At 40.4% G+C, this 25,066-nt stretch overlaps 2 protein-coding genes across 2 annotated transcripts in view; one reads left to right on the top strand and one right to left on the bottom strand.

The window, feature by feature from the left end:
- Positions 1-25,066, top strand: part of hsbp1b (heat shock factor binding protein 1b) — a 341,874-nt gene that overhangs the window by 2,510 nt on the left and 314,298 nt on the right. The window lies entirely within an intron of this gene.
- Positions 68-23,186, bottom strand: LOC311018090 (DNA topoisomerase I, mitochondrial). The gene is made up of 20 exons (XM_084016868.1): positions 23,142-23,186; positions 22,750-22,880; positions 21,982-22,030; positions 20,304-20,350; positions 17,765-17,890; positions 17,172-17,274; positions 16,931-17,058; positions 16,670-16,785; positions 15,015-15,136; positions 12,423-12,545; positions 12,143-12,330; positions 11,346-11,490; positions 9,909-10,052; positions 9,188-9,373; positions 6,365-6,433; positions 3,145-3,259; positions 2,384-2,511; positions 2,134-2,234; positions 1,217-1,366; positions 68-523 (listed from the first exon to the last, which is right to left on the bottom strand). The coding sequence occupies exons 2-20, from the start codon at positions 22,863-22,865 to the stop codon at positions 421-423; spliced, it is 2,259 nt and encodes a 752-aa protein (XP_083872994.1). The 5' UTR covers positions 22,866-22,880; positions 23,142-23,186; the 3' UTR covers positions 68-420.

Genomic DNA, 25,066 nt, shown 5'->3' with positions numbered 1-25,066 from the left:
TGCTCAGTGTTCAAACCATCTGGAATGTCTCAGTGTTGCATGTTTGTTTTTAGTCTATATTGTTTATAATGTATTGAAATGACAGTTCATTAGTTACCCTCTATTAACAGTCAATCATTTTAACTGACATTTAATGTGTACTAAATTAGAGGTATTGGTAACATTGTCCACTCAAACGTGTGTCACTTCACTGCATAGTAAGCTTTATTCAAATTAGTGCAAACAAAACGTACAAACAAAACAAACACCCAACAAAATTAACTTCCAAAAGCATTGAACAGAAATTAACAGCAGTAAACTAAAGGTGTCAATCTCACCAGGGTAATATATGAACATATTATGGAAGCATCATTATTGTTCTGTATGGATTGTAGAGCATTTAAAGCAGCTTACGGGACCGGGGTTTTTAGAAGTTCAACATTAGAACTCAAAGTCTGCTTCCGTCATCTCGATGGCCCAGGCGAACTTGTCCCGTTGGGTCTTATTGTAGATTTTTTCTACAGGTACCTCCGTGTTCATACACCTGGACGAATGGAAAATTGATTAAGAAAACTCTGCAAAATAAATAGTTTATCACACCAGTTGATTTTCACAGGGTCTCAACGTTATTTTCAGGTTTCCTGATAAAGCATCCATGCTTGAGAGAATACAATCAATAGGCCTTATTATAAACTGTTGACCTTTTGAGTATGTTTAATGTAGAATGGATATGGGAAAGACATTACTGACATTAGTGCTTTGATCGCATGTCTGAAGATGAACAAACTACTGCTATAAATAAACAAGGACTATATCACATCTTAGCTGCTTCGATGCAGAAAAGAGGAAAACTACAGGTAGGTATCAATTAAAAGGTTTGGAGAACATGCATATTGTACTAATCTGCTAAAGTTATGCTACCGAAGGTACTTTTAAAAGTCACTTCATGTTCTTCATTATAGATCTATATGTTGTGTTGACAAACACTGAGCTGAACCTGCCTGGTTGGCCATGTTACTCAGGTTACATGGTGGTTTACGCTGATTAAAAGTGAACCCACTTGGAAAGCCCAAAACTAGCTGGCTGACCCAATAATCACATGTTGTAATACAGGCCCCGGCTGCAGGTGGTCCAGGTGGCTCCATTTGAAAACCCACATTTGTCTGTGTGCTCTCACATATATGATCAAGTGATTTCATAAAGGTTGTTTAGAGCGTCCATGTTGGCGTAAACTCACCACGCCACGCTAATGCGTGGGTCCAGGTAGTTGAGCTTTGAGGTTCCCAGTGCAATCTGTTTGTTTTCCTCCCTGTCAGTCGCCTGGACCTCCAACTTCAGCAGCCGCTCCTCACAGCGCTGCACTGCTCTCTTCTTCCGCTCCACCAGACTGACAGAAAACATTTTGCAAAGGCAGTTGCAATAGAATCAAACACCTCTGGTCGAAATATGGTAGAAATAAGACTCATGGTTTGGTCTTTTAAAGTTGGATTTCTGGGCAAGCAAAGAGGAGTGTGTTTAATAAGAACGCAGCCTAATTCAGAAGAGGTTTTGTGTAATTAACTTCACGTCGTCCAACCTACATAAAACAGAACAGTCTCTAGGGGTGACAGATGAGTAAATAACGCAATATACCATTGTATGGGTTGCAGATAAGTATCCCTATTGTTGCCACAAATAGCTAACATTTTTCATTGCAAAACTAATCAAGACACCCAGCAGACCCAAGTGTTCCTTTTCAATGCACCACAATGTTCTCTGAAGTCTAAATATCCAGTAAACAAACATTTCAATCATGAATTAAAAGGCAATACACACAGAAAAGCAGCGGCCCATTAAGGATGTCGTATTGCACTGCAACGTACAACTAACAGTGTCTGAAATTGCCTTTTGGCTCGAGGCACAAAGACAAAAAAATGAACATCAGGGAAACTCATCTCTGAGTTAACAGCACAACTAACACAATTTCCTGGTCAAGAACTCCCATTTCTAACAGCTTTAACCTATCTCCCATTATTCACAGTGAAGCAATTATTGCTGTTTGGAGGCTCTTAAACCTGCTGGGTACCTTTCTATTAGTACTTGAGGTCAGTCACTTCTAAAGTTTTGTCCACACAGTGCGTTTTCTTTTCTTCTCAGCACTATTGTGACACTTACGTCTGCAGCTTGGGTTCTGGGTTGCCTTTGGTCTTTGCCTCCTTCTTGGCCTGTTTCAGCTCCGTCTTTGCGAGAGCCAGCGATTCCTTTCCTGCATCAATCTGGGTGGAGCACATAGGGACACGGGCATGCTTTTATATATTAAAGCATTATTGCATCTTTAAATAAACCGTGACATGAGGAGATGAACAGCATCAACCCCTGTAAGTGTTAATGTGATGTCCAATAAACAAAGTCAAGCTGTTCTTACCTTGGACTGGAGGTTAGCCATAGACTGATCAAAGGTCTTTGGCGGCGCCCGCTGGTGGTTACACAGAACAGCAACTGCTCTGTTAGCCCTGTTGTAGGACAGGATTTTCTCCGCCACATTGGTGGAATCTTTGGAGGATAACAGAACACTTATTTGTATTTTAAAAGGAAAATCCAACTGAGAACCCATATCTGACCAGAATTATACACAGCAAGTTAAAAAGATAAAATCATGCTGGTGTCCAATTTTGACACAAATTACAGATTGCTGCCATTTCATTCCATTTCCTGAGATCCTTATAAGCTTCCTCTATTCTTCCTAGGGTCCACACAACACAACCGCAGGCCATCCTGCAGATTGGTTCTCAGTGGCAATCCAGAAATGAGAAGAGAGTGTGACACTTCTATCTCTGGATGAGAAATGATGGCAGAGACAGCCAATGGGAACCCTGATAAGACTGTGGCAGAGATGCACCGCACTTGGCACAGTGATAATGTACTCCTGCAATGGCTGGGGGGAAAAAAAAAGCTGACTGACACCAGGGTATCTTGAATCAAGCAAGCTAAAAATAAAAGGACAGCAAAAGTGTTGCAGTCTTATCGTGGGACTCCGTGACACAAGCAGTCGGGTAATAAGACGCTGATAAGGGCCAGTCAGACTGATAAAAGGCTCCAGCATGAAAGAAACTGATAACCTGTCTAGCTGCTTTTTTTTTGTGTGACATGGGACTGCTTTATAGCATAGTGAGTGGTGTGACTTACTGTTTGTGAGCACTTTGAGCTGCTGCTGTAAGGTGATGGAAGCGTTGTATGTCCTGAAGACCTTGGCAGTCAGACCAGGCATCAGACTACTCAGGTGCTTGTTCAGAGCGCCTGTCTGCAATGACAAGCAGGAGAGTGAGAGAAAGAAACCCACAACATATTCATGCGAGTGTGGTTTACAACAAATACTGTCATCACAGAACCATTAGACGGGCTGAATCAAATCTCCACCACTGGGTGGCACTGTGGCATTATACCACGGGGATGTTTAAAGTGTCTGTAATGTACCATAACAAATAAAACACACATAACACCATCTCTGCCTTCATTATCATCATCAGCCATTAGAGCAGAGAAATTAAAAAGATCACAGGAGTATTTCCCCTCTGACATTTTGGGAGGTAACAAGTTGGACATGTCAGTCAATCCTCCTGTCAAATGGCTACAGAACGGTGAAGAGATTAAACGGAGTTAATCGTTTAAGATCACACACTGGTATGTGTATGCTCACTGCACACATACTGATATGAGGTTCAAACACGTGGACTTGACAGACAGAAAGCATGTGCATTTCTAAACGCAGATGGGGGGGGGGGGGGGGGGGAGATCAAGATGAGCTTGCTGGTGAACTCACGGACCTGGCAAAAGAAGAAATCATTTTGATGATTCTGGTGAGGATTATAATAATGATGCTGTTGGTTTAATTGGAGCGGGGTCGGGACCCGGCTGTCTGAGGCCACAGACGTATGTGAATCTGTGATTCACTGCAGGATTCTATTAGAAACAGGTTGAGGGGGTGTTTTCATATGTATGTATATTATAATATATATTATAATATATATACACACACACACACACACGTGCTGGAGGACGCACAGGTACACACATCCACACACAGTTGCTGCTGTGCCTGCCTTGATAATGAGCTACCTAACTCTACCCCTGCAATGCTAATGAAGGTGTCTGCAAGTCTGAGGGGCAGGTACGTAGGTCTCACAACTCCAACCCCAACCCCAACAAAGGTGTGTGTTTGCGTCCATCCATCGCGTATTCTAAGGCGTTATTACAACTCGCCATCACTGCAGTACTAATATCCACTGTAACAGAAGATGCCATGTACTTTAATGTTCTCATCAACATACTGCTCGGCAAACTGTGATGATGGCGACGATTGCCACGGAGAAATACTGACTGTTGTCGTTCTAAACTAGCTACGATGATGTGCTTATTTCAGCATCAGTTGGAAAGGTGGAGGGGAATGAAATGTGCCCCCAAAAAAGGCAGCTTATAGGGACTATACTGCTCCGTTGGTAGAATCTTTTATTTGACGAAGATGTAGTTAAAAAATCCCTCTGAGGTTACAGTTAACCTGGAACTGCAGACAGCATGTTTATTGGAGCTGTAATGATGTGAACTCTGGAGAGGTGGCTTCCAGACAAACCTGACAAGTGTGTGTGTGTGTGTGTGTGTGTGTGTGTGTGTGTGTGTGTGTGTGTGTGTGTGTGTGTGTGTGTGTGTGTGTGTGTGTCATATTAAGGAGCACTTTTGCTCCATTCTTCTGAAATGTCATGCATTCCAATTAAATGTCTGCAACACTGAATGCTTTAAGGTATTTGAAATCACGGGCCACATTAAAACAACATTACACCCATTCCCAGAGGCTGGAATTGGACCTACAGGTGGGTCACAAGAGATTTAATTATGGTCCCCAAATAAATTGTTAAATGCCAACAACAAGTCTGAAGTAGTAGTATTTAATTTGTGTATTGCTATAGCAAACTCCTTCTACTTTTTCCATACTGAAAAACTGTAAACAATTGTAAATTGGATAATGGAACACTTTACAGCTCCATCATTCATCTTTCATTCTTCTCATTTCTACATTGTCCTCCCTCCTCTTCATCCTAGCCTTGCTGCCACTGCCTGGTTGCCAATTCTATCATTTGCTTCCTCTCTCCCTCCATCTTTCTGCCCCTCTCTTCCACCTCCTACCCTTTTCCAGCCACCTTCTGACTTCTTCCTCCTAACCTCTGCTCACCTGGACCGGCTGTCACATTCCTAGCGCTCCCGTCTACTCCCCCACACCCACCCTGCCTCCGCTCTCTCAGTGGCCTGGCCTTTGCGGGTGCCAATCAGGCCTGCCCACAGCAGCCATTACCATTCCACCTCAAACACACCCTGACATTTCTTGACACACTAGAGGGCAGGGAGCAGAGGCACCAACCCTCCTTCCTTCGATTGCTCTCTCCACAACCCTGTCTCCTGTCCCGTCTTACATCTTCCTTTTCCTACCTGTCAATTTTTATACGCCACGAAGTGACTGGCTCTCACACCTTCCTTGTGCTTTCTCATCTCCATCCGTTTCATTAACACCCTCCGTTCCAAAGTGACCATTCATCAGTTGCCTACAATACTGCATTGAGTGTGTCACAATACACTGCTGAGCAATTCACCCCGGGTTTTACCACAAGACCCCTGTATATTGAGTGATTGAATACTCCTCAAGCAGGACAATCTGTCAGCCTTGGGTATAGTCTCACTTAGACTGACGATGCTGGTGATCTTGTTGTATAAAGATCTCCCTGCAGTGGATTAACCAGGTCTACAACCGCAGCATGCTGTGTGGCCTTGCTGCCTGCAGCTACAGGGAGAGGTTGAGAGGACGACAGAATTATATGCGTGGAAAGTCATGCACCCAGCATGTTCACTCTCAATTTCCACTCATGCAGTTTCCTTTTTATCTGCCAGGGTCCATCCCCTCTCTCTTTTGAAAGTCCTTTACTGTTTCCAGTCTCCCCGCTTCCAATATTGGGTCCCTTCTCCTCACTTTAGCCCTTTCATCTCTCCACACCAATGGCTCATTCTCATTCAATCTCATCTCTTACACCTTATACTTTAGTCCCTTCTTTTCCTTTACTGCAGCCATTTGTTCCCAGAAAGCAAAAAAAAATAAAAAATTGGCTTTCACAATCTTTTTTTCTGCCTTTACTTCAAATATCACACACCTCAGGGGAGTTTCTCACACTCATAACATAACCACGGAAAAGGTCTGGTACTCACTTGTGAAAAGTGTTCACAAATACTTTAAAATGAATAAAAATCAATTACTTTAGCACCATTAGAGTGTCTATATTGAATGTCAAAATATTACTAATCATCAGGGGTGGTTAGAATCACTGACAACATGCAAAAATACAGTTAAAGTAAGTGAGACACTCACATTGAGGCGGTCAAAGAGTTCATCTCCAGGTTGTTTGTTCTCCAGGAACAGTTTAAGGTTCTTAAAAACCTGAAACGATATAATGACACATTGGATCATGTATGCGTATTGTAACTGGGGAACAGCAAACAGGCCAATCAGTCATCAAATGCCAACACTGCAGGCCCAAATGTGGCAACTTGGACATTTCTAAAATATATATACCAATATACCAATATTAATTAGTCTGGGTAAGTGGAAATGTGACTGAGCTGTTGAGGACAGCCTACAAATACCATTTCCAGAAAACTAAACTTTTTTTTTTTTCTAACACGATTTATATTTACAAAATAGAATTGAGTTGGACAATAAAGCTATTGAAAATTGTTTCTTTGTACTTTGTACATTTTTTTTTTTATTGCATTTTGGAAAATATCCCAACTTCTTCTGGAAATGGGATTTTTGCATTCTTTGAATAACAAATTATAATAAACGTTAGACACAAGGACCGTGATGTGTGTGTGTGTGTGTGTGTGTGTGTGTGTGTGTGTGTGTGTGTGTGTGTGTGTGTGTGTGTGTGTGTGTGTGTGTGTGTATCCGTATCTGGACTTTCATCCATCTCAGAGCAGAGCCAGGACTTAAATTGGCACAATTAGATCTGACATTTCCAATGTCCACAGATGCACCGTTCCCCAATTAATCTTGCAAAAATATGCAAGGCACCAATTAACAGGAACAGATGTGTTGCTTTACAACACACACTGACACAGACACTGGCTGATTTGTGTGGCGATTTTGTTTCCCTCGGCCAACCAACAAATAGAAGAAGTGAAAGTGCTTTTGGGATGAAAATGTAAATCGTTGTCGGTCTCAGAGAAGCAGAGTGAGCTTGCCTACATTGGTTTTGTGATGTATTTAGGTGTGTGTGTGTGTGTGTGTTAAGAATGGAAATAATCACTTAGAAAATAAGTAAATAAATAAATGGTCAGCAGGCTGAAGCTACCCAACACAATGCGTTAGTGCGTCTGCTGGTGTCCCCACACTCCGGGACTATTTGACAGCAGCATTGTAGCTGGTTTACAAATTGAGTATTAAGTGGGGACCTGCTTTTAAACGGAGACACTGTGTAGGCATCAATAGTTGGAAAAGGCACATGAGCAATGGCTTATTATAATCCCTTTTGGCTACTCCCTGGCCTTGCTGAGAAACAATCATATGCGTTTTCCTTTCCATTTAACTACATATGAGTTGTAAATGATCTGCAGGTCGTATTATGCATAGCGTGGCTCCACTGTGTTGTCATTATTGTATCCATCCCCTGTAGTGTCCTTTGTCTGCGTGCACTCTTTGCAGAAGCAAAACGCATACACAGTACATACAAATGTATACGCTGAAGTATTAGATTAAATGGTTTCAGAGGTATGAAAATGAAATCCCTAGGTTGCCAAGTGACATTTAGTAGCAATCTCACCAATTTCCTTGGGAATTGGTGATGCTAAAATATGCAAGGGACTAATCAATTCCAGCTAATGTGTTGCGTTTGAATGCAGTGACTCATTTGAATAATTACACCTTCTGCCAAGAAAGAAAACACTTTAGCTGTCAGGTGCTAACATTTCTTTTTCCATCTCTGGAACAGAAGATAGCATGGGCTGAGACCAGAGGAGGGGCCGGAAGATCACATACAAACCCAACAGTGACAGCTGTTTGACAGATCGTAGACGACTAAACGAGACAAAGAAGCTTCCATACACAATTGTTTTGTTGTATTGCAAACTTGGCTCACCTGCTAATTTCAGTACACATCATCATTTACCGCATCGGATAAACTAACACCTGACAAGAGTTGCAAAAATACTTGACTTATCTTTCCACTTTCAATTACGGAGATTCCATCAATCTTCTCTTACGATTCCTAATATCTGATATTATCTGATGCTGACAGGCAGAAAGACTGAATTTAGACTTCAGAAATAGGAAGAATACTATTCGATAATCACTGGGAACTACTGCCAACTGGTATTAAAGTTACTACAAGGCAGCACCTGCAATGGTAAAATCAAGTGGAAATATATACTTTTAAAAGAATGAATAGTAATAAAATACTACAACTAATGTGCTTAATCGCAAGTCTAATCTTCAAAGGTTAAATACAGTATGTATTATGTGTTACCACTCACAAAAGGTGAAACAAGCATGGTGAAACTCAGATACTGTGATTTCAATGCCAGTACAGCTGTTCTTCACTGGTCAGTTGTTTAAAAGCACCCTCACACTAGTGTATTTTGTTATAAGTGAAAAATAAGTTAGGACCAGTACAGATTCCTATAGTACCACAAAGTACTCCTTATGGAGTATAAACCTGACACGAATATCTAAACCCTGTCATGACACTTCGATGCACAAACCAACTCACTCTTATCTAAATTGGTGTGTTAGCAACTCACCAACATGTCATCCAAGAGAAGCAAACTGCAGCAGAGGGGCAGATCAACAGTAGTGAAAGACAGACACATTAAATCACCACAGCCACAGGAACTTAATCTAAAACTGTGCCCATAGGAAATGTCTCAGTCCCCTGTCTGCTTTGGGCTGTTGATGCTCATATGCATGCAAGTGACCTTCTCTGCGTGGACTTCTGCCAAAACCCAAAGGGTAGATTATTATAATGAAACATATTGGTTTTGTAATGCAACGAACAGCCCTTATGCTTTGCTGAGGTCTTCTTCCACTCAGAGATGAATTGCCTTGTATTAACTATTAATATTTCCAGAATATTTTTTTCCAGTCACATAAAATCAGAAAGGAGCGTGTGAGTGTTTTGTAAGCTTCTTGTTCCTCTACCTTCTTGATGACGGGGACCTTGTTGTAGTAGCGAATGGAGTCTTTACCCAGGAAGTCGAATTCCACCACACACTCATTGCCTTCCAGTTTGTCGTGGAGGCTGATGTGCTCCACGCGTAGCGAGCAGCAACCAACTGTGTCTGCTGACTCTCCCTCCTCCTTCTCATTACCAGCTCTCAGCGCCAGCTTTTTGGGGGTCAGAAGATAAGAGATAAATGCACACCAGATCCACACTTCCTCTCCCAGCACTTCCACCAACATCCCTTTCCTTCCACAGAGCAAACGTGCCAATCAGACGGCTATTAGACACATACACACAAGACATGAGGTAGGCATAAATAACTGCATCGCAAACACAACAAAGCAGATTCAGAATGTAAATCGTCTTTGGCATGAGCCAAAAGCAATCACACACTCAATCTATCATTTCGCTCAATGTGGACTGAGATAATTAGCTTGGGGTCGCCCGGAATAAAATGGCTACAAATAATCAATTTATTTCACTGCAAAAGATTTTCCATCCAGCTGTGTGAAAAGACAGAAGAGGCAATCAAGACACTTCGCATTGATTTCCAATATGTTCACATGGCTCTTGGTATCAGACCCCAGCACTAAGGAGACTCCGGGACATTGACAGCACTCGATTTTTAGCACTGGTGTGCAGGCATGTAAAAACTTTGTAAGTCAGAGTTTTTCCTGGACCGACAGCTCAGCACCAGACCTTGTCTATGAAGTAGAGAGCCACCGCTCTTTGTCGTGCGACCATCTCTCTGGATTTGAGATCCTTGCTGTACTGTTTACGGATGTCGTCCACACATGACTTCAGTTTCCGAGCGACCTCGTATTTCTCCCAGTCCTTCTCTCCCTTTCGTAGGATGAAAGTAGGGAAAGAGACAAAGAGAAAAAGCAACAATGAGCGGGAAGCGAAAAATCGAAAGAAAGGAAACGGTGAAAAGGAGGGATAACATTAAGAAGAGGGGAAACAGAGGAGAAAAGCAAACATGAAACAAAGAACTGACCCGTTCAAAATGATAATCATGACATGAATGGGGGCTGTTATATCACACAAAAACAAAACCTTAATGCCAACATCTTTGCCTGTTTGCGACTGGGTGGACTTATTTAGACCAAGACACAATTAAACCCTCAGTGAACACCCGCACATATTGTCATGGAGACTAACAGTGGAATAATTTAACCTTTACAAAAGAATGATCGAGAGGAGGACAAGGAGAGTGAGTAAATGGAGGAGAGCGGAAAGAGAAGTGAGGAGAAAAAAAGATTAAAAGTTGCCACATAACACACATAACTCACTCTTTCCATTTACTCTCCAAACAAAACCTAAATGGAATTTTAATATTTTACAAAGGAGACACATTCGTGTTTTATTGGTCTTGTCATGGTGTTTTGCTGATGAAAGAAGGCTTTGTGATTATTAAGTAACGTTGACCATATTTTAAGGCTAACTATAATATGTTCTGCTAATACATACTAAAAATATGTTTTGATTGATTCATGTATTTGTCTCTCAGTTCAGGTGTCTGGTCTCCATTCATGTCAGTGTGGTATAGAAAATAAATCTACTAAAATTGGCCTGAGATACATAATCCATTGCGAATAACATGACAGCTGTTATTTCATCAATTTTATAGTTTTGTTGAGTAGCAAGCAGTTTAATATGGAGGCTGCTGTCAGCAGGATGTTATGCTCATGGTCGGGGAAACGGAGTTTATGCATTTTTCATGATGTATCCAACATATAAACTGTGTTGACTGTTTCCTAAGGTTTTGATTGATCCATGTTTTGATTTTTTTCTTTACTGCCTTTCAGTTAGTTACAGGTGTGTCCATATGTGTCAGCACGGTATGAAAAACCTGAGATTAATAATCCATTGTGAATAACATGACAGCTGTCATTTCATAAAAAACAACATTTTTGTTGAGTGGCAAGCAGCCGAGTATAGAGTCTGTTATGGCAACAGCAGTGTTGAATCAAATTGGGTTACACGACACCACAGCAATCATAAGACCTCACCTGCCTGTCCATGAACTATAACAATATTAACAATAACAACTTGAAAAAGCCTCGAACGTTATGACATATCTGCCTGTTATACATGAGCATTTGCTTGCCGGTTTGCAGCTGACTGACGTCCTACCTTGAGCTTTGAGTTGGCGTTGAGCATGATGTATTTAATGGCGCCCTGGATGTTCTCAGTCCAGCTGGCCAGCCATGTCACAGTGTTGTCATGGCGAACCTCCTTCCAGCGGTGACCAGCAGGCGGTTTAGGGATGCGGGATTTGCTGTCAATAAAAAAGAGAGAGCAAGGCAGTGTGTGTGGTGTGTGTGTGTGTGTGTGTGTGTGTGTGTGTGTGTGTGTGTGTGTATGTGTGTGTGTGTGTGTGTGTGTGTGTGTGTGTGTGTGTGTGTGTGTGAGAGAGAGAGAGAGAGCAAGTTACATCATTGTAATACAAGCTACAGCAGCTTACAGGGACTAAATCTAAGACACCAGTACCAGAGATGGAGACATACTACAGTTGTAATCTCTGGCTTTGTGAGATGAATTTAAGTGCAAACTCTTTCTGAGCCCGCCAGGCTACTAAGAGTGACGTAACTATAATTCCTAAGTGATGTACTGATGCAACGGCGTGCTATCTCTCACAAAGTATTAACCATCGCCTGCTCAGCTGCCAATATGGATTCAAACGGCTGCACACTAAGACGCGTGGTAACGTGGTGAAATATAAAAGATGTTCCTGTGATGCACAGCTCTTAAACATTTCATACACTGATCTCTCTCTCAGCTAGAAGGTCACACCAAGAGTTGTTACAACTGGGTTTTTAGCAGCTTGGGTTTTAGTAAATCCTGCTTTTCGTCACACCAACCTTTACTTATGCACCACTACACTGTCATACATCTCTGTATATAGTTAAATCCCTTTGCCCCACTCTCACTCGCTGCAGTTGATGATGACTTCTTCTGGTTGGATCCTTTTCTTCAGCATGCCCATTTTGGGATGCTCGCCTCTTCCCCGGAACAGCCCCGGAGGTTCAATCTTATAGTTGCCGATGCGCTCTCTATGGTGGTCTAGCTGACAGTAACCGTACTCCTCCAACATCTTCTGGTTTGCCTCTTTCACCACCTACAACGGGAAAAACAGAATGTAAGATACAGAAACAACAGTGTACACATATGCACAGAGGGAAAGAAGAAAAAAAAAAGCCTGAATCATACCAGTTTCTCCTCCTTGGTCATAAGTTTCCTTGCCTCCACCTTTGCTGTATGCATGGCATGGATCTCTCCAAAGTCACATTTGTCAAGATCTTTAATCAGCGACCTTTCCTCGTGTATCATTTGCTAAACAGACAAAACAAAGTCATTTGACACAGAAGTGTGATCCCTTCTTGAATTGCTCCCTGCATAAAAACAAGGATATTCTTCAGTGATAAAAAAAGATAAGTACACAAGAAAATAATCAACAATAAATCTTCTTGGCATTTTTCATATTTTTCCTGACATTTTATAGATATTTATCATCCATCCATTTTTTGCCACATATCTGCAGCTTGGTCGCAATCAATCAAATATATAAAAAAAAAAATATCATAATGAAAATAATAGTTAATTGCAACCCAAATATCCTGGAAGGCCAACATTACTCTCTTTGCCACTTTGAATTAATTGCATCAATGATGGCAATACATCTTTTTATACACAGTTCAATGGTTAACAGTATCAAAGTAGGGAAAATACTGATGAAACTAAAAAAAGTAAAAGTATGGACAGTCAAACACTGCAGCAAGTCAAATTCTTGAACTGAGGTTAGAAAGAGACAAAAGGATCTGCACCGATGCTGCTTCAGTCAATTTACTGGTAGCTATTAATAGGGTACACAACCTTTGCCTGTCAAATAGCACATTATACAATAATGCATCATAAAAACCAAATAAGACGCGCTTAATCAAAGCAGATAAGTAACCTTTCTTTAATTACTCATCTTTATGGGGCCAAGCGGAGAGAAAAAGGAAGTAATAGTGTCGTTAAGAAAGGCCAGAGTATAGACCATTTCCTCCCAAGAAGACTTGAGACGGTAAACTACTGAAGGCGGCGGCAGCGGTGCAACTATAATGTTAACTTTCTAAAGCTATTGCACAAGCCCCATCAAAGAGGTCACGGACACGGCATCAATACAGCACAATTCAGTGGAGGCTTCATGGTTCATCCTGGAACCATTTCTGGTGCTAAAATGTCATGACAACATGAGTGGCCTTTATAATTCGAGCAATAAAGATATTGCAGCAGGAACTAGAGATCACCATTTGCCCAAGCAGAGCAAAGATCCCTTTGGGTGTCTATTCTTACAGTCATATTGGCCTCGGGCAGTAGAAACTAACAGTAAACAATTAATTTAAAGAGCAGAACAACAGTTCAACAAAATATAATATTAAATGATAGATCACAATATAATATACATGAGTTATGACAAGCAAAAGGGCATCTAACCCATTAAGAATACAGAGAATGACTCATCTATCAAGCTTTTCAGAGCAGGTCTGATAAAGCCAGTTGTGAAAAATAAAAAAAATGCAAAAACATACTTTTCGATCATCACACACACCTCTCTCCAGATACACCCTTGACAGAACGGACACCGCAGTCAGTCTGCATGTCTAAGCATGACTGACACCCAACGGTGGGCGGGCACTGAGGGCAGTGGAGCGAGGAAGAGTTTTTCCCACTATAATAACGGTTTAATTGGATTTGTTCATATGCAGGGGAGCTACTTGTATGGATTAGCATATCAATGCCTTCACACAAATCATATTTTCAAGTGCATTGAGCACTAAGCAGCGCAAAATTAATTCTGCATGATATGCCTTGGGGCTTGGCACAGTGTTTTCTCTATAGAGGACATCCTGACAGACGCCAGGGTGCAGGGACCAGCGTGCAACCTGTACTTATGTGCATAAATCCCATAATTTACAACACAGAGGTGGAATACAGACAAATAAATCTGGACTATGTTATCAGTAAAATGTTTTGGTTTGACAAAGACAAATTAAATGTTAAGTCTATAACCTCTGTTCCCTGAAGGAGAGGAAGGAGGTACAACTCATATAGTATGTGATATCACACCCGATGTGGTGACCTCCCTGAAGACACCTCTATTCAACAGCCAATTAGCCGGACTCAGCAGAGGTGTTCTTCCCCGAGGTGAAGAGCGAGAGAACTGAGGGACGACAGCCGTGTATAGGCAGGGCTCCACGTACATCACCTCAGGTCATCTGCTTTAAAAGGCGTGAATAAAGGTGTCAGGTAGGTGATGCGAGGCGTGATATCCCATACTATGTGTTGTATCGAGTTAATCAAAAGGGAACTCGTGTAGGTGGATACAAAACGGAATGGATCACATTAAGAAATCTGACGATTTATTTAAACTTTAAAGGGTTTTTCTCCCCATTAAAATTCACTTCATTTCATTTGAAGTACAAGGGATAAACCTGCATATATCGGCTGGCCACTAGTGTTCATAATGAACCATTAACCAAATGAATATGAATTTTGAGCGGTTAGGACCATCATTTAAACAGTTATAAGGAATATATTTTAATGAGATGTAAGGAGAATGGCTGTTCCACCTCAAATGCCAGCCTATCTTAAATGAGGTTGACCCTGACATGGTATGCCAGACACACAACCACAACCTTACTGGCCACAATAATAAAGCAATATCATCAGGAAGGCAATTCCAATATTGCTCATCCCTATCGGGTGTGCTTTCTCTCACAAAACTGACAAGCTGTTGGACTTTCTTGCTTGCGTTACCTCTCTCCAGTCTTTAAAGTAGTTCTCCCGGAACACCTTCTTGGTGGTATACTCGTGATCCAACATCTGGGCAAAGAACAACGCCACCTCCTCGGCTGCCAGGCTGAGCTTCACCTTCTTACCTGCACACAAAACAAACACAAGTTGAAGCGGAACACCACAATATAACACGGGGTTGCTAATTTGCTTTACTGTCCATGAAAATCCCACATGCTACTAGGGGTGAGTATTGGCAAGAACCTCACGATACGATACGTATCACGATACTTTGGTCACGATACGATACGTATCACAATATAAATAAAGATGAAAACACAAGTACCTATATATGTACTTTACATCAGATGATATTGATCAGGCGACAAATTGAGTCAAAACTATTTAATTCAAAACAGCCTCTCCATTTTATTAATTCCCATGAAATTCACTGGAATAAATATTGAAAATAAAATGAAAAAGGATGAAGTACTGCATTCACAACGCGTCATAACGTGTTTTTTTTTTTTCCCAACTCGACCTTTGGAGTTGAAAAATCGATATTGTATTGGGCAGCAAAGTATGGCGATATATTGCCGTATTGATATTTTTACCCACCTCCCCTACATTTACATTTAGGTCATTTAGCAGACGCTTTTGTCCAACATGCTACAGTAATAACCCACCTCAGCTTGAGTCCTGTCAGACTAATCTGTGCATTTATGGAGGTAGAGAGACAAGGACAAAGATCAACATTGAGCTCGACTGCTATGAGTGAGCTACAAACAAGTACATGCAAGCACAAGAATTAAAAGATCAAATAAACTCCCAGTAGGACACTGTTGACAGCTTAACAGAGCAAAACCAACCACGGTCATCAATCAGTGTTTGACCCAATACACCTTTGACGTCCTTAAGATCCATTTGTGCACGTGAGTGTTTGTGTGTGTCCGTACACTTTCGTCCACAGCTCTGCCCACTTCAAGGACATCGTTTGTTTCATATGCAACTTTGCCCACCATTCCTTTAAATCGGAGTTTGCACTGGTTTCGATTTCTAAGATTGAGAAAGTTGAAAATCGACATAATTACAGCAAGATTTTAAAGCATGACCTCCTGTCGTCACTGAATCAGAAATAGAGATATTGTAGCAATATGTGGTCAACCAGAGGTCTACGATAATATCCAGCATTAGTACAGAGGAACCAAACCAAAACTATGTGTATATCAAGTGTTCCTTTTGATGTTACAGTATAATTTGCCTGTCCCATTTTCAAATTGATAAAAAAGGGTGCTTTTCTTTAACTTCAAAGAGGCCAGACGTACCTTCAGTGCATTTTAAATGTCAACTGTCCAGCTGAGAGATGACTGATCTCAGACAGACATTGAGTCGCTAGAAAGTTGTTTTTTATAATGTATACTGAGCTGATCTTACATTAAGGTTTCCTGTCATTTTTACTGCTTTTTTAGCCAGCTCACTTTTTGTTTTTACATTATTTGATTTTTTAAGTTAATATAAAGAAAAATATATAGAATCTAAAAAGTGTTTTTTCTTTGAATGAAGGCATAAATATTATTTAAAAATGCCAGCCATGCGTGAAAGAGGTTGAGTTTGTGAAATGCTTTTAACCCTGTTTCAATCACCCTTTCTGACATGTTCCACTTCCATGCTCTACTGACCATTGTAGTAGAAGTTGACGCCGTCTGGCAGAGGCTGGTACTTAGCAGGGAAGTAAGGTCCGTTGTGTTCCAGGAACTTCCATTTCACCCCATCTTCATACTTCTCTTCCTCCCACCTGACAGAAAGCAAAAAAAAACCTGATGCATTTGAGAAAACGCTGCTCTCCAGTTTCCCCATATAGTTTGTGTTTGTCTGCATGTGTGTGTGGTGGGGGTGAGTCCAGGTCAATGCAAGATAAAAAAAGGGCATCATTTCCAAACCATCTCCAGCGACTCTGCTCCTCCTCTTCCTTCTTTTTGATTTTCAACTGTTTTGCCTCTTCAATTTCCTCTTTGGTCTTCTTTGGTTTCTTGGGGACTGGATCCTCTCCTTCCTCTTTCTTTACCGCCTGTGCAGAGAAAAAAACACTCAAGATGTGGAAACTAACATTCCCACCGTGAGCTGCATTTCCAGCAAACTTTACATAGGGGAGACAGATGCTTGGGTAGACGCAGGTTTTACCTTTTCGGTTCTCTTTTTTGACACCTTTGGAGCTTCTGTGTCACATTCTTCTTCTTCTGGCTCATGTTTATTTTTCTTCCTTGAGCTACAGGTATCCAGACGACTGTAAGGATAATAATAGCTTACATTATATAGAAAGTTCACAGATGCTCTAGTGCCAGTCAAATGTTTGTTAATGTTGGTGTTCCCACCTGCCCTGCTCTTCTGCGTAATTTAATGTGATGCAATGATATGCAGAACAGATGCTTCTGAAAATGACATAATATCCGTTATTGTCAACCCAGGACGAAGTTCTGTAAAGTATTCCTCGAGAATGTGGAGGCACTGGCGCTTATGTCTATATTAGGTTTGTCTCGTCTGTTGTCTATTGTTTTGTTTTTATCTTGTTGTATGTGTTGTCTGTATTATGGACCTCCCAGTGGGTGAGTCTGAAATAAAGCTTCAATCAATCATAAGCTAACATATTTAAATATTTATACAAAAACAGAATTTTAGATGCCTACAACAGCAACTCACCAAACCCAAACTCTAATATTAGAAAATATGCTTTTGTTTCAGGCCAATCGACAGCTCAAAGAGCTGCTCAGACTTACATAGTTGAAGTACTGGAGTCTAAAGGGCCTTGCATAGGCTGAGGCTCATCCTTAATTCTTTTCCTTTTCAACCCTTTCTTCTTTTCAGCAAAGTCATCATCCTCTGGCTCCAGTTTCACAGACTCTCTAGACCACAAAGAGAGAAGGGGACAGTCATTGTCCATACAGTTGCGGTGAGTGAACTCGTCATCTCAACATTGTTAAAGGCTATTAGTGCGTCTGCTTTGTAGTCGTATGAAGGTACAATTCTTTTCAAGTCCAAACACAAAGCATATGGTATAACGCAGCTTTAAAGTTAAGTGTAAACTAACACAACTCCACTTCAACACCAGAGAACAAGGGTAAGCACCATTATTTAATTTACATTTACAAGCCCTCCTTATTTAACTCCTTTCTTTAACATTGATAATTGAACTTGAATTATGCCGTTTCTTAATTTCATTTTAGAAATTCAGAATTAAGCTGTTGATTTTGAATTAGCCCGACTCAACACGCTAATGACTAATTCCACTTGTCCCCCACACTGCTGGCTACAAAATGAGGACAAAAATGCAAAATACTGAGGGAAAAATACTTAAACACACAATGACCACAAGAAATCACACATAATTATGGTAGTCAAGCAACATCATAGAAACAGTAATGATAATGACATAATTACGGCAATTAGAAATAAAAATAATAATTGCACAACTGCGAGCACAGATTTCCCTGCAGAGACGGGAATTACTGGGTATGGAAATGTTGAAATTAACAAATTAAGAGTCACCACTGGTAATAAATGTTCTCCTCTCCTTCACATACTAGTCAGTTAAAGGGGAATGTGAAATATGTAAAGCACTGTTAGCACGGAAATGTCAAGCTGGTTTTCTGAATCCCAATTAGAAGCCACTGTAGTAGCAACTACCAGGTGCACGTTGCATTAGCCTATTGCACTCTCTCTGCACTTCTGCAGTATGACCCCTGATGGCTTCTGATTGAGAGTAATGAGCCTTCTCCCTGGTTCTGTGGTCTCTTGACTCCATCTGGTTTTATGCTGCAAATGCTGTGCATGTCCGACTGTTCTACCTCTAAAGGAAATACGTTTAGGGTTTCAATAGATAAACACAGAGAGAAGATTGTTACTGCAATATTTTTTTCTTCAAAATAACACAAAAAAAGATATGTCAGTGCAGTGTGAATGTGGAGCTCACAATAAGAAATGTGCAGGTGTAAATTCTAAAAGTAATGATGGCAATCGTACATATCCAAGGTATGTAAAAAACAAAACAGGGTGACTGCTGAGGGTCAACTTTTCATGTCATCACTGAACATTATATACTTGTTTCTTTAATCAAATACATGTTTTGACCTTTGCATTTTATCTACTAACTACTGCGAACTAAGCGGTGTACAGCCCCTGGAGCCCCAGCTCTCTTTTTAGTTTACTTTTCAAACTTAAGCGTGTGCAGTTGTAATGCTGATCAGCTCAACTGCTCGGTGTGGAGAAAAGGAAAAACAGTGCGAGTAGTAGAGTGTGTAGAAATGGCCATGTTTTTTGGTACACTGCACCAGGGAATAAAATCCATAAAAAGCTATACAAAGGACGGTGGGTCACCGTGCCCATTGACATTTACCGTTCTGTGGTTCCAATAGCCTTATGTTTTGTCACCCAACAACTCTGCAATCCTTCAACTTTCCTCCCTGCATGAAACCCATACAAGTAACACAGTTGCCACCTGAGCCTTTGTAGAGAAAAAGAAACCCTAAAGGGAAACATTAAAAGCCAAAATTTAGCTAAATCGTTTTTACAACTGACAACTCCTTTGAAATGTCTTGTCATACTGGGCTGAAGTAAGTCCACGTCTGGGAAACAATCCATTAACAACTCTGTAGAAACACTGCTGTGAGACAGATTTGAAACAGCAGGCGTTTGGCCAAAGTGTGCCATCCAGGCAACAACCTGCTCAGCATCCAACTACTCAAACCATGCATTCTCATTTATTACATTCCTGACAAGCCACAGATAGTTCTCTTCAATGCAGAAGTGAAATACATTTTCTGCGAGACCGCTCAACACATTGTATAAAATGGGATTAGTTTCTGTCCGGGGTCCTTGAACATCAAAACACAAGAATTAATTTCCATCGCCTCAGGAGGGAAAGAGAAAAATAGGATTTGTGGCATTATGGCTCCGTGGTAGCTTATCATTTGGGTTGGGCCAGACAGCGTAAACACTTTCAAAACGGTTCGATATTAAGTCAAAAACGGACCACACCAGTATATCAAATTTTAACCACAAGGTGTCACACCTGACTCAGCAGCTGCTCAGAGTAATATATAATAATGAGACTAAGAATAAGTATAACAACACGTTATTCAGCTCACCTCGTCAACTTCAAATACAAATTGTTACCATATTGGCAGAGTTTTAGTTTTGAGGCAAAATCTGTCATCTCTCGTCTACGGCAAAACTGGAAATTGATCCAAGTCCATTTGTCAGTGTGTCATCAGAGCTTTTAATGAGATGCAGTCTACTGGTATTACGCCTCATCCCCACCTGAGGCTGCCGGGTGACTCCAGGGTTTCAACCTTTGGTGTCTTGACCTGAGGAGAGGAGTTCAACACAGCATCACTCTCATGCAATGCACACAAATGGCCTATGACAATACGCACAGAAACTACATTCATGCTTACATAAACAAATGTATGCATAAAGTCATGCATCATGTCATACATTCTGGCTTCTGGTGGTGAGTACATTCATACACATATGTTGCACATCATATTTGGAATATTAAAACATGTAAAGACGTAATGCAAAGTCCTTTATCTGAGGCCTTGGTTATAAGTTAGAATAGTTAAGGTAAGATTAAGAGAAGAGTAAGATAATTACTTCCCCTGGTCTGGGTATGCATGTAAGTATTCCCTGCCAATAATGTGGGAATCCAATAGCACAGAGGTCATTTAATAGGACAAGCTGTTGCACATGCTCCAGCTATGACAGGCTGCACTGGGGTCAGTGGGTAACAGGCTGGAATCTTCACCCTTGTGCTAATTCCAGCCATGACACGAGTTACAAGAGGACTCACATGTCCGTCACAATCGTTCCCCAGATCAGGATGACACTGAATTTCCATTGAGATGTTACAATTTGACCTCAGACTAAACAGGACATGTGGTAATAATTTAGTCACATCTATTCCTGTGCATGATTTAGAAAAGAGAAGAAAATTAGTGATGCACCTTCTTATGAGACTTTCCATTTTCAGTTTTCTCTGTAGCTTTAGTTGACTTTGCACTATTCATCAGGATGTCAAGATCACCAAGGGATGGGAATGAGATGGAGAAGAAAATGCTTGTTAGTGATGCGGTATTTATAACGTGAGCAGTTGAGAGAAATACTGCGGAATATAAAAGAAAGCTGTTTTCCTTTTTACCACGAAATGATGGAATTTGCCCCCAACAAACATGTTGAGCAGCAATTTTATCAAGTATAGCCTTAAAGGTTCATTTGCCTCCTTTTAGTGCTCAAAATGGCATTTGCAGGATTCCACTGTGCCCAAAGAAAAACAATCAGGAGTCTCTAACACAGATTCAATCACTGAAGCTCATGATCGCTATTCAAATTGTGAAAAGGTAGACAGCGCTAATCAATTATGAATCAAGATTCTGTAAATGCATTACCTATTTCTCGCTTCAGTGGTTTTCAGAAACATGTTTTAGCATACTGTGTTAAGCTGTCAATTAAATTATAAAGAAATAAAATGAAAAAAGAACGTTTCTGACACGGCGGAAAATAGTCAAGCCAAAACTCAAGCACGCTCGCAATATCTAACATAATCCTGATTCATATTAGATCAGCACTGCCTACTTATATATTTTTTAAAAAAGAGATAAAGAGCTTCATGAGCAGGGATTGACACCGTGTTATAGACTGACTGGCTCGGCTCTGATTTATTGTTTGTTTTTCTTCGGGACGCGGTAGAATCTCGCAAATGCCATTAAGCAGAGGAACCTTATTTTTTCACAGATTATTTGTCTCGTTTACGTCAGTCAAGATACAGTGACAAATATTTTGTGCAAATATGACAAAAAGTTGATTTTTGTTTTATCAAAGTCTAAAGAATGTAGCTTTAAGGTGAGAGCAGATTAGGCACACATGTCTTTGCCTGGTTTGAATCATTATAGTAAAACGACGCTATAAAATGCCACCAATCAGACAGACGGTGTCTCACAGGATCCTCTATAGTTCTGAACAGTTTCTTTTCAGTTTGACCTTTCCGCCTGGAATTGAAGAGCAATTATTCATCAGCAGTTATGTTTTTATTTAAATCAGAATTCCCAATTTTGAACATCAGACAGTACAGTACAAGATTAGAGAGGCCCTTTCATGCTCAGGAAAATTTGTTCCTTGTAGCTGATGAAGATAAGTTGAAAGTTAATCAGTAATTCAGTCCGTGTGCCATGAAATAACATGAGGCGAGCTGTCACAGAGAGCTGCCTGCTCTACTGCCAGCAGCACTTACAGGTGTCTATTCATCTCCCAGCTCTCATCAATTACTCAAGCCAATGACATATCACTCCACATTCATTTGTCTGCTCACATATGCATGGTAATAAATGCATCAGATATCAAGATAAATTAATTTATTCATATGAAGATGGAGTACTCACTGTACTCAGTGGAATTAATTCATGCATTCAATGCCTCAGCCACCGTAGCATTCTCTCGTTACACTTGTGGGGCTATTTCCGTAGCACGCACACGCACACACGCGCACACGCACACACACACACACACACACACACACACACACACACACACACACACACACAGCCATATGCAACTAATTCTCACTTAGTCCAACAACATAAAAAGCGAATGCTACCATGCAATAAAATATAACATTGATATGTAGCCTGAGTTGCAATTATAAAAAGGTAGCTTACTTGATAATGGTACCTGGTGGAATATCACTCACACACACACTAACGTTACTCACCTCTTCTTTATCGTATCTCCCCCGGCACCGGCGCTTTCACTGTCACTCAGCCTTTTCAGCTTCGTTGCTTTGTGCTTGGCCTTCCCTTCTGCTTTAGCATCCTTCTCTCTTCCCATCTCTCACTCGTAACTCTGTAGAGCACAGTGACCATTAAAATACACGTAATGTTACTCGTCATTTTTTTTAATGATAATAATCAGGGTTCACAATATAAAAATGATAACCGGCCTGGAAAGCGTTGGCTTTTCCAAGTTAGCCAATTAGCTAGCTAGCTAGCTAACGGCAGGCAGGTAGAAAAAAGACGTTAAAACGGCTAGCTAAAAACAAACCGCTATATTCTGGTTGACATTACATGTCTAGCTAGCGAAATAATACGTTATATTTTTACTCACCAGTTGAACTTTAGATGAATGCCGGACTATGTTTCGTTAAAAAAAAAAACGTTTTAGGTTGTTACCGTAAGTTCATTGACGGACACAACAGACTCGCCCGATTTTTGCCAGCGTTGGGTTGATCACGCGCCGAATCCAGCTGGATTGTGATTGGTTGAGGAAGTTCCAATGGTTGCCAGGTTGGGTGCTGTTACACCGTATTCTGTCACCTGTCTTTTTGACAGGATGTTGTGCTGCCCTCGGGGGGGTTAGGTGTCACAGAGATTACTGTTTATTTCTGTGACATCACTGATGTGACCAATATTGAAAGGATGACATGCAGCAATAATGTGTTCGGGCATTTCAATGATTATATGGATTGTGTGATAAGAGGGGTGCCAGTACCATCATTTGTTTTGGCTTGCTTTGTACAGGAGCCTAAAATGCATTATGAGCTGATATGGATGTGTTCGAGGGAGGGACGACACAGATATTAATTAATATAGTATGATAATGTCATTGGAGGTGCATGTTGCACCGAACAGCAAGCACGTTTCAAGGACCACTTGGCTTAGTGACCTCAGTTTGGCTCCTGATTAACCTCTTGACACAATAAACGCTCCAGTTATTTGGTTTGGCAGCATATCCCCTCTTCTACAGTAGCCATTTGTTCTCATATTGTATTCTCATATTCCCTGCCATTTGAAAAGTCTAGTCATCTTTTTTTCTTCACAGCCTATCCTTTGCTGACGCAAGGATTTCTGTCCATCAGCCCAAAGTCATCCCAGACCCAGAGAAGGAATATTACATTATAGGCCATCCTTGGCACAATTTCTGGAAAGGTAACATCGGTGTCAAAACGATGGTATTTTGACTGAAAGTACTTTAAGATATCTTCTTTTATACTGAGTCTTTTAATAATTATTATTATGATCTCTGGCAGAATGAAAATGAAAATTTATGAGCTGCATTTTATTCTTATCTTAAATTTATTCTTGTAAAAGTAGAAACCCTCTCAATCAGCAATAAGACAAATGTTCTCATTATAAACCAGGATATTTCAATTATTTTTTTGGTTATTGGCTTCTTATGAGCTAATCTATGGGGAAACGATAATAGATATTTCAGCGATAAAATGATTTGAATTCATTTTAACTACACTTGACAAAAAAAATTAAACCCTGAAATATAAAAAAGAGTATAAAATGAAACTACACATAACACAGACTGTTTTAATATTTTTCGTGCTGCAGTCATATAAATCACAGTGCTGACATGATTGAGTTCCCTTAGTCAATAAATCCCAATTATGTATAAGTCTATAGGGAGGCAAATCAAACATGAAGTTTTCACCCTGGGTGATGGATTCCAGTAGGTGGCCCCGAGAGCTCAACGCATTGCAAATTAAGAAAACAAATTAGAATGAAAAAAACATATCCACCCTCTTGACAACACAAGCGCAGCATTTCAAAAACATTCACCGACTTGACAACACATTAAAACATCAACTTGACAACACACTAAAACAACTTGACGCCCATAACCTTTGTCTGCTTAAAAATAATATCCAATGAAACTAAATTAATAGACTTTGAGCAACAAAAAAAAACTTTCTTTATTCACTTCCATGGGTCTATAATGGATTACACAGTATGGAAAACAGAGCATTGCATATAGGCTTTCTAAAGACTTTTAGGTTTTCATATCATAGGTTAATTTGTTGTTTTATTAGAGATTACACTTTGTGGAATAAAATACATAAAAACAACATGACACATTAACACAATAACAAAAATTGGATCTAAAAATAAAAATTTATTTTACAACACATCATTAACTTAATTGTCATAAAGAAATGGGTCTGAATTGTGAATGTATATTACTTGCAAACAATCCAGTTTTATATCATCAACCAACAGAACGAGTAGAAATAAAAAATACATTAA

Source organism: Eutrigla gurnardus (genome assembly GCF_963514095.1).
Source record: "Eutrigla gurnardus genome assembly, chromosome: 9".
In the NCBI taxonomy this organism is placed as follows: Eukaryota; Metazoa; Chordata; class Actinopteri; order Perciformes; family Triglidae; genus Eutrigla; species Eutrigla gurnardus.
Note: the sequence above shows the minus strand (reverse complement) of the source record. Positions and strands in the feature narration are given on the sequence as shown.

Excerpts from the sequence above, each read along its gene's own strand:
- LOC311018090 (XM_084016868.1), bottom strand. The coding sequence starts at position 22,865 with ATGGGAAGAGAGAAGGATGCTAAAGCAGAAGGGAAGGCCAAGCACAAA. Across the intron at positions 10,053-11,345 it reads ACGCCAACTCAAAGCTCAAG|GGAGAGAAGGACTGGGAGAA; the intron begins GTAGGACGTCAG and ends ATCCTACGAAAG. Across the intron at positions 524-1,216 it reads CCACGCATTAGCGTGGCGTG|GTGTATGAACACGGAGGTAC; the intron begins GTGAGTTTACGC and ends CCATTCGTCCAG.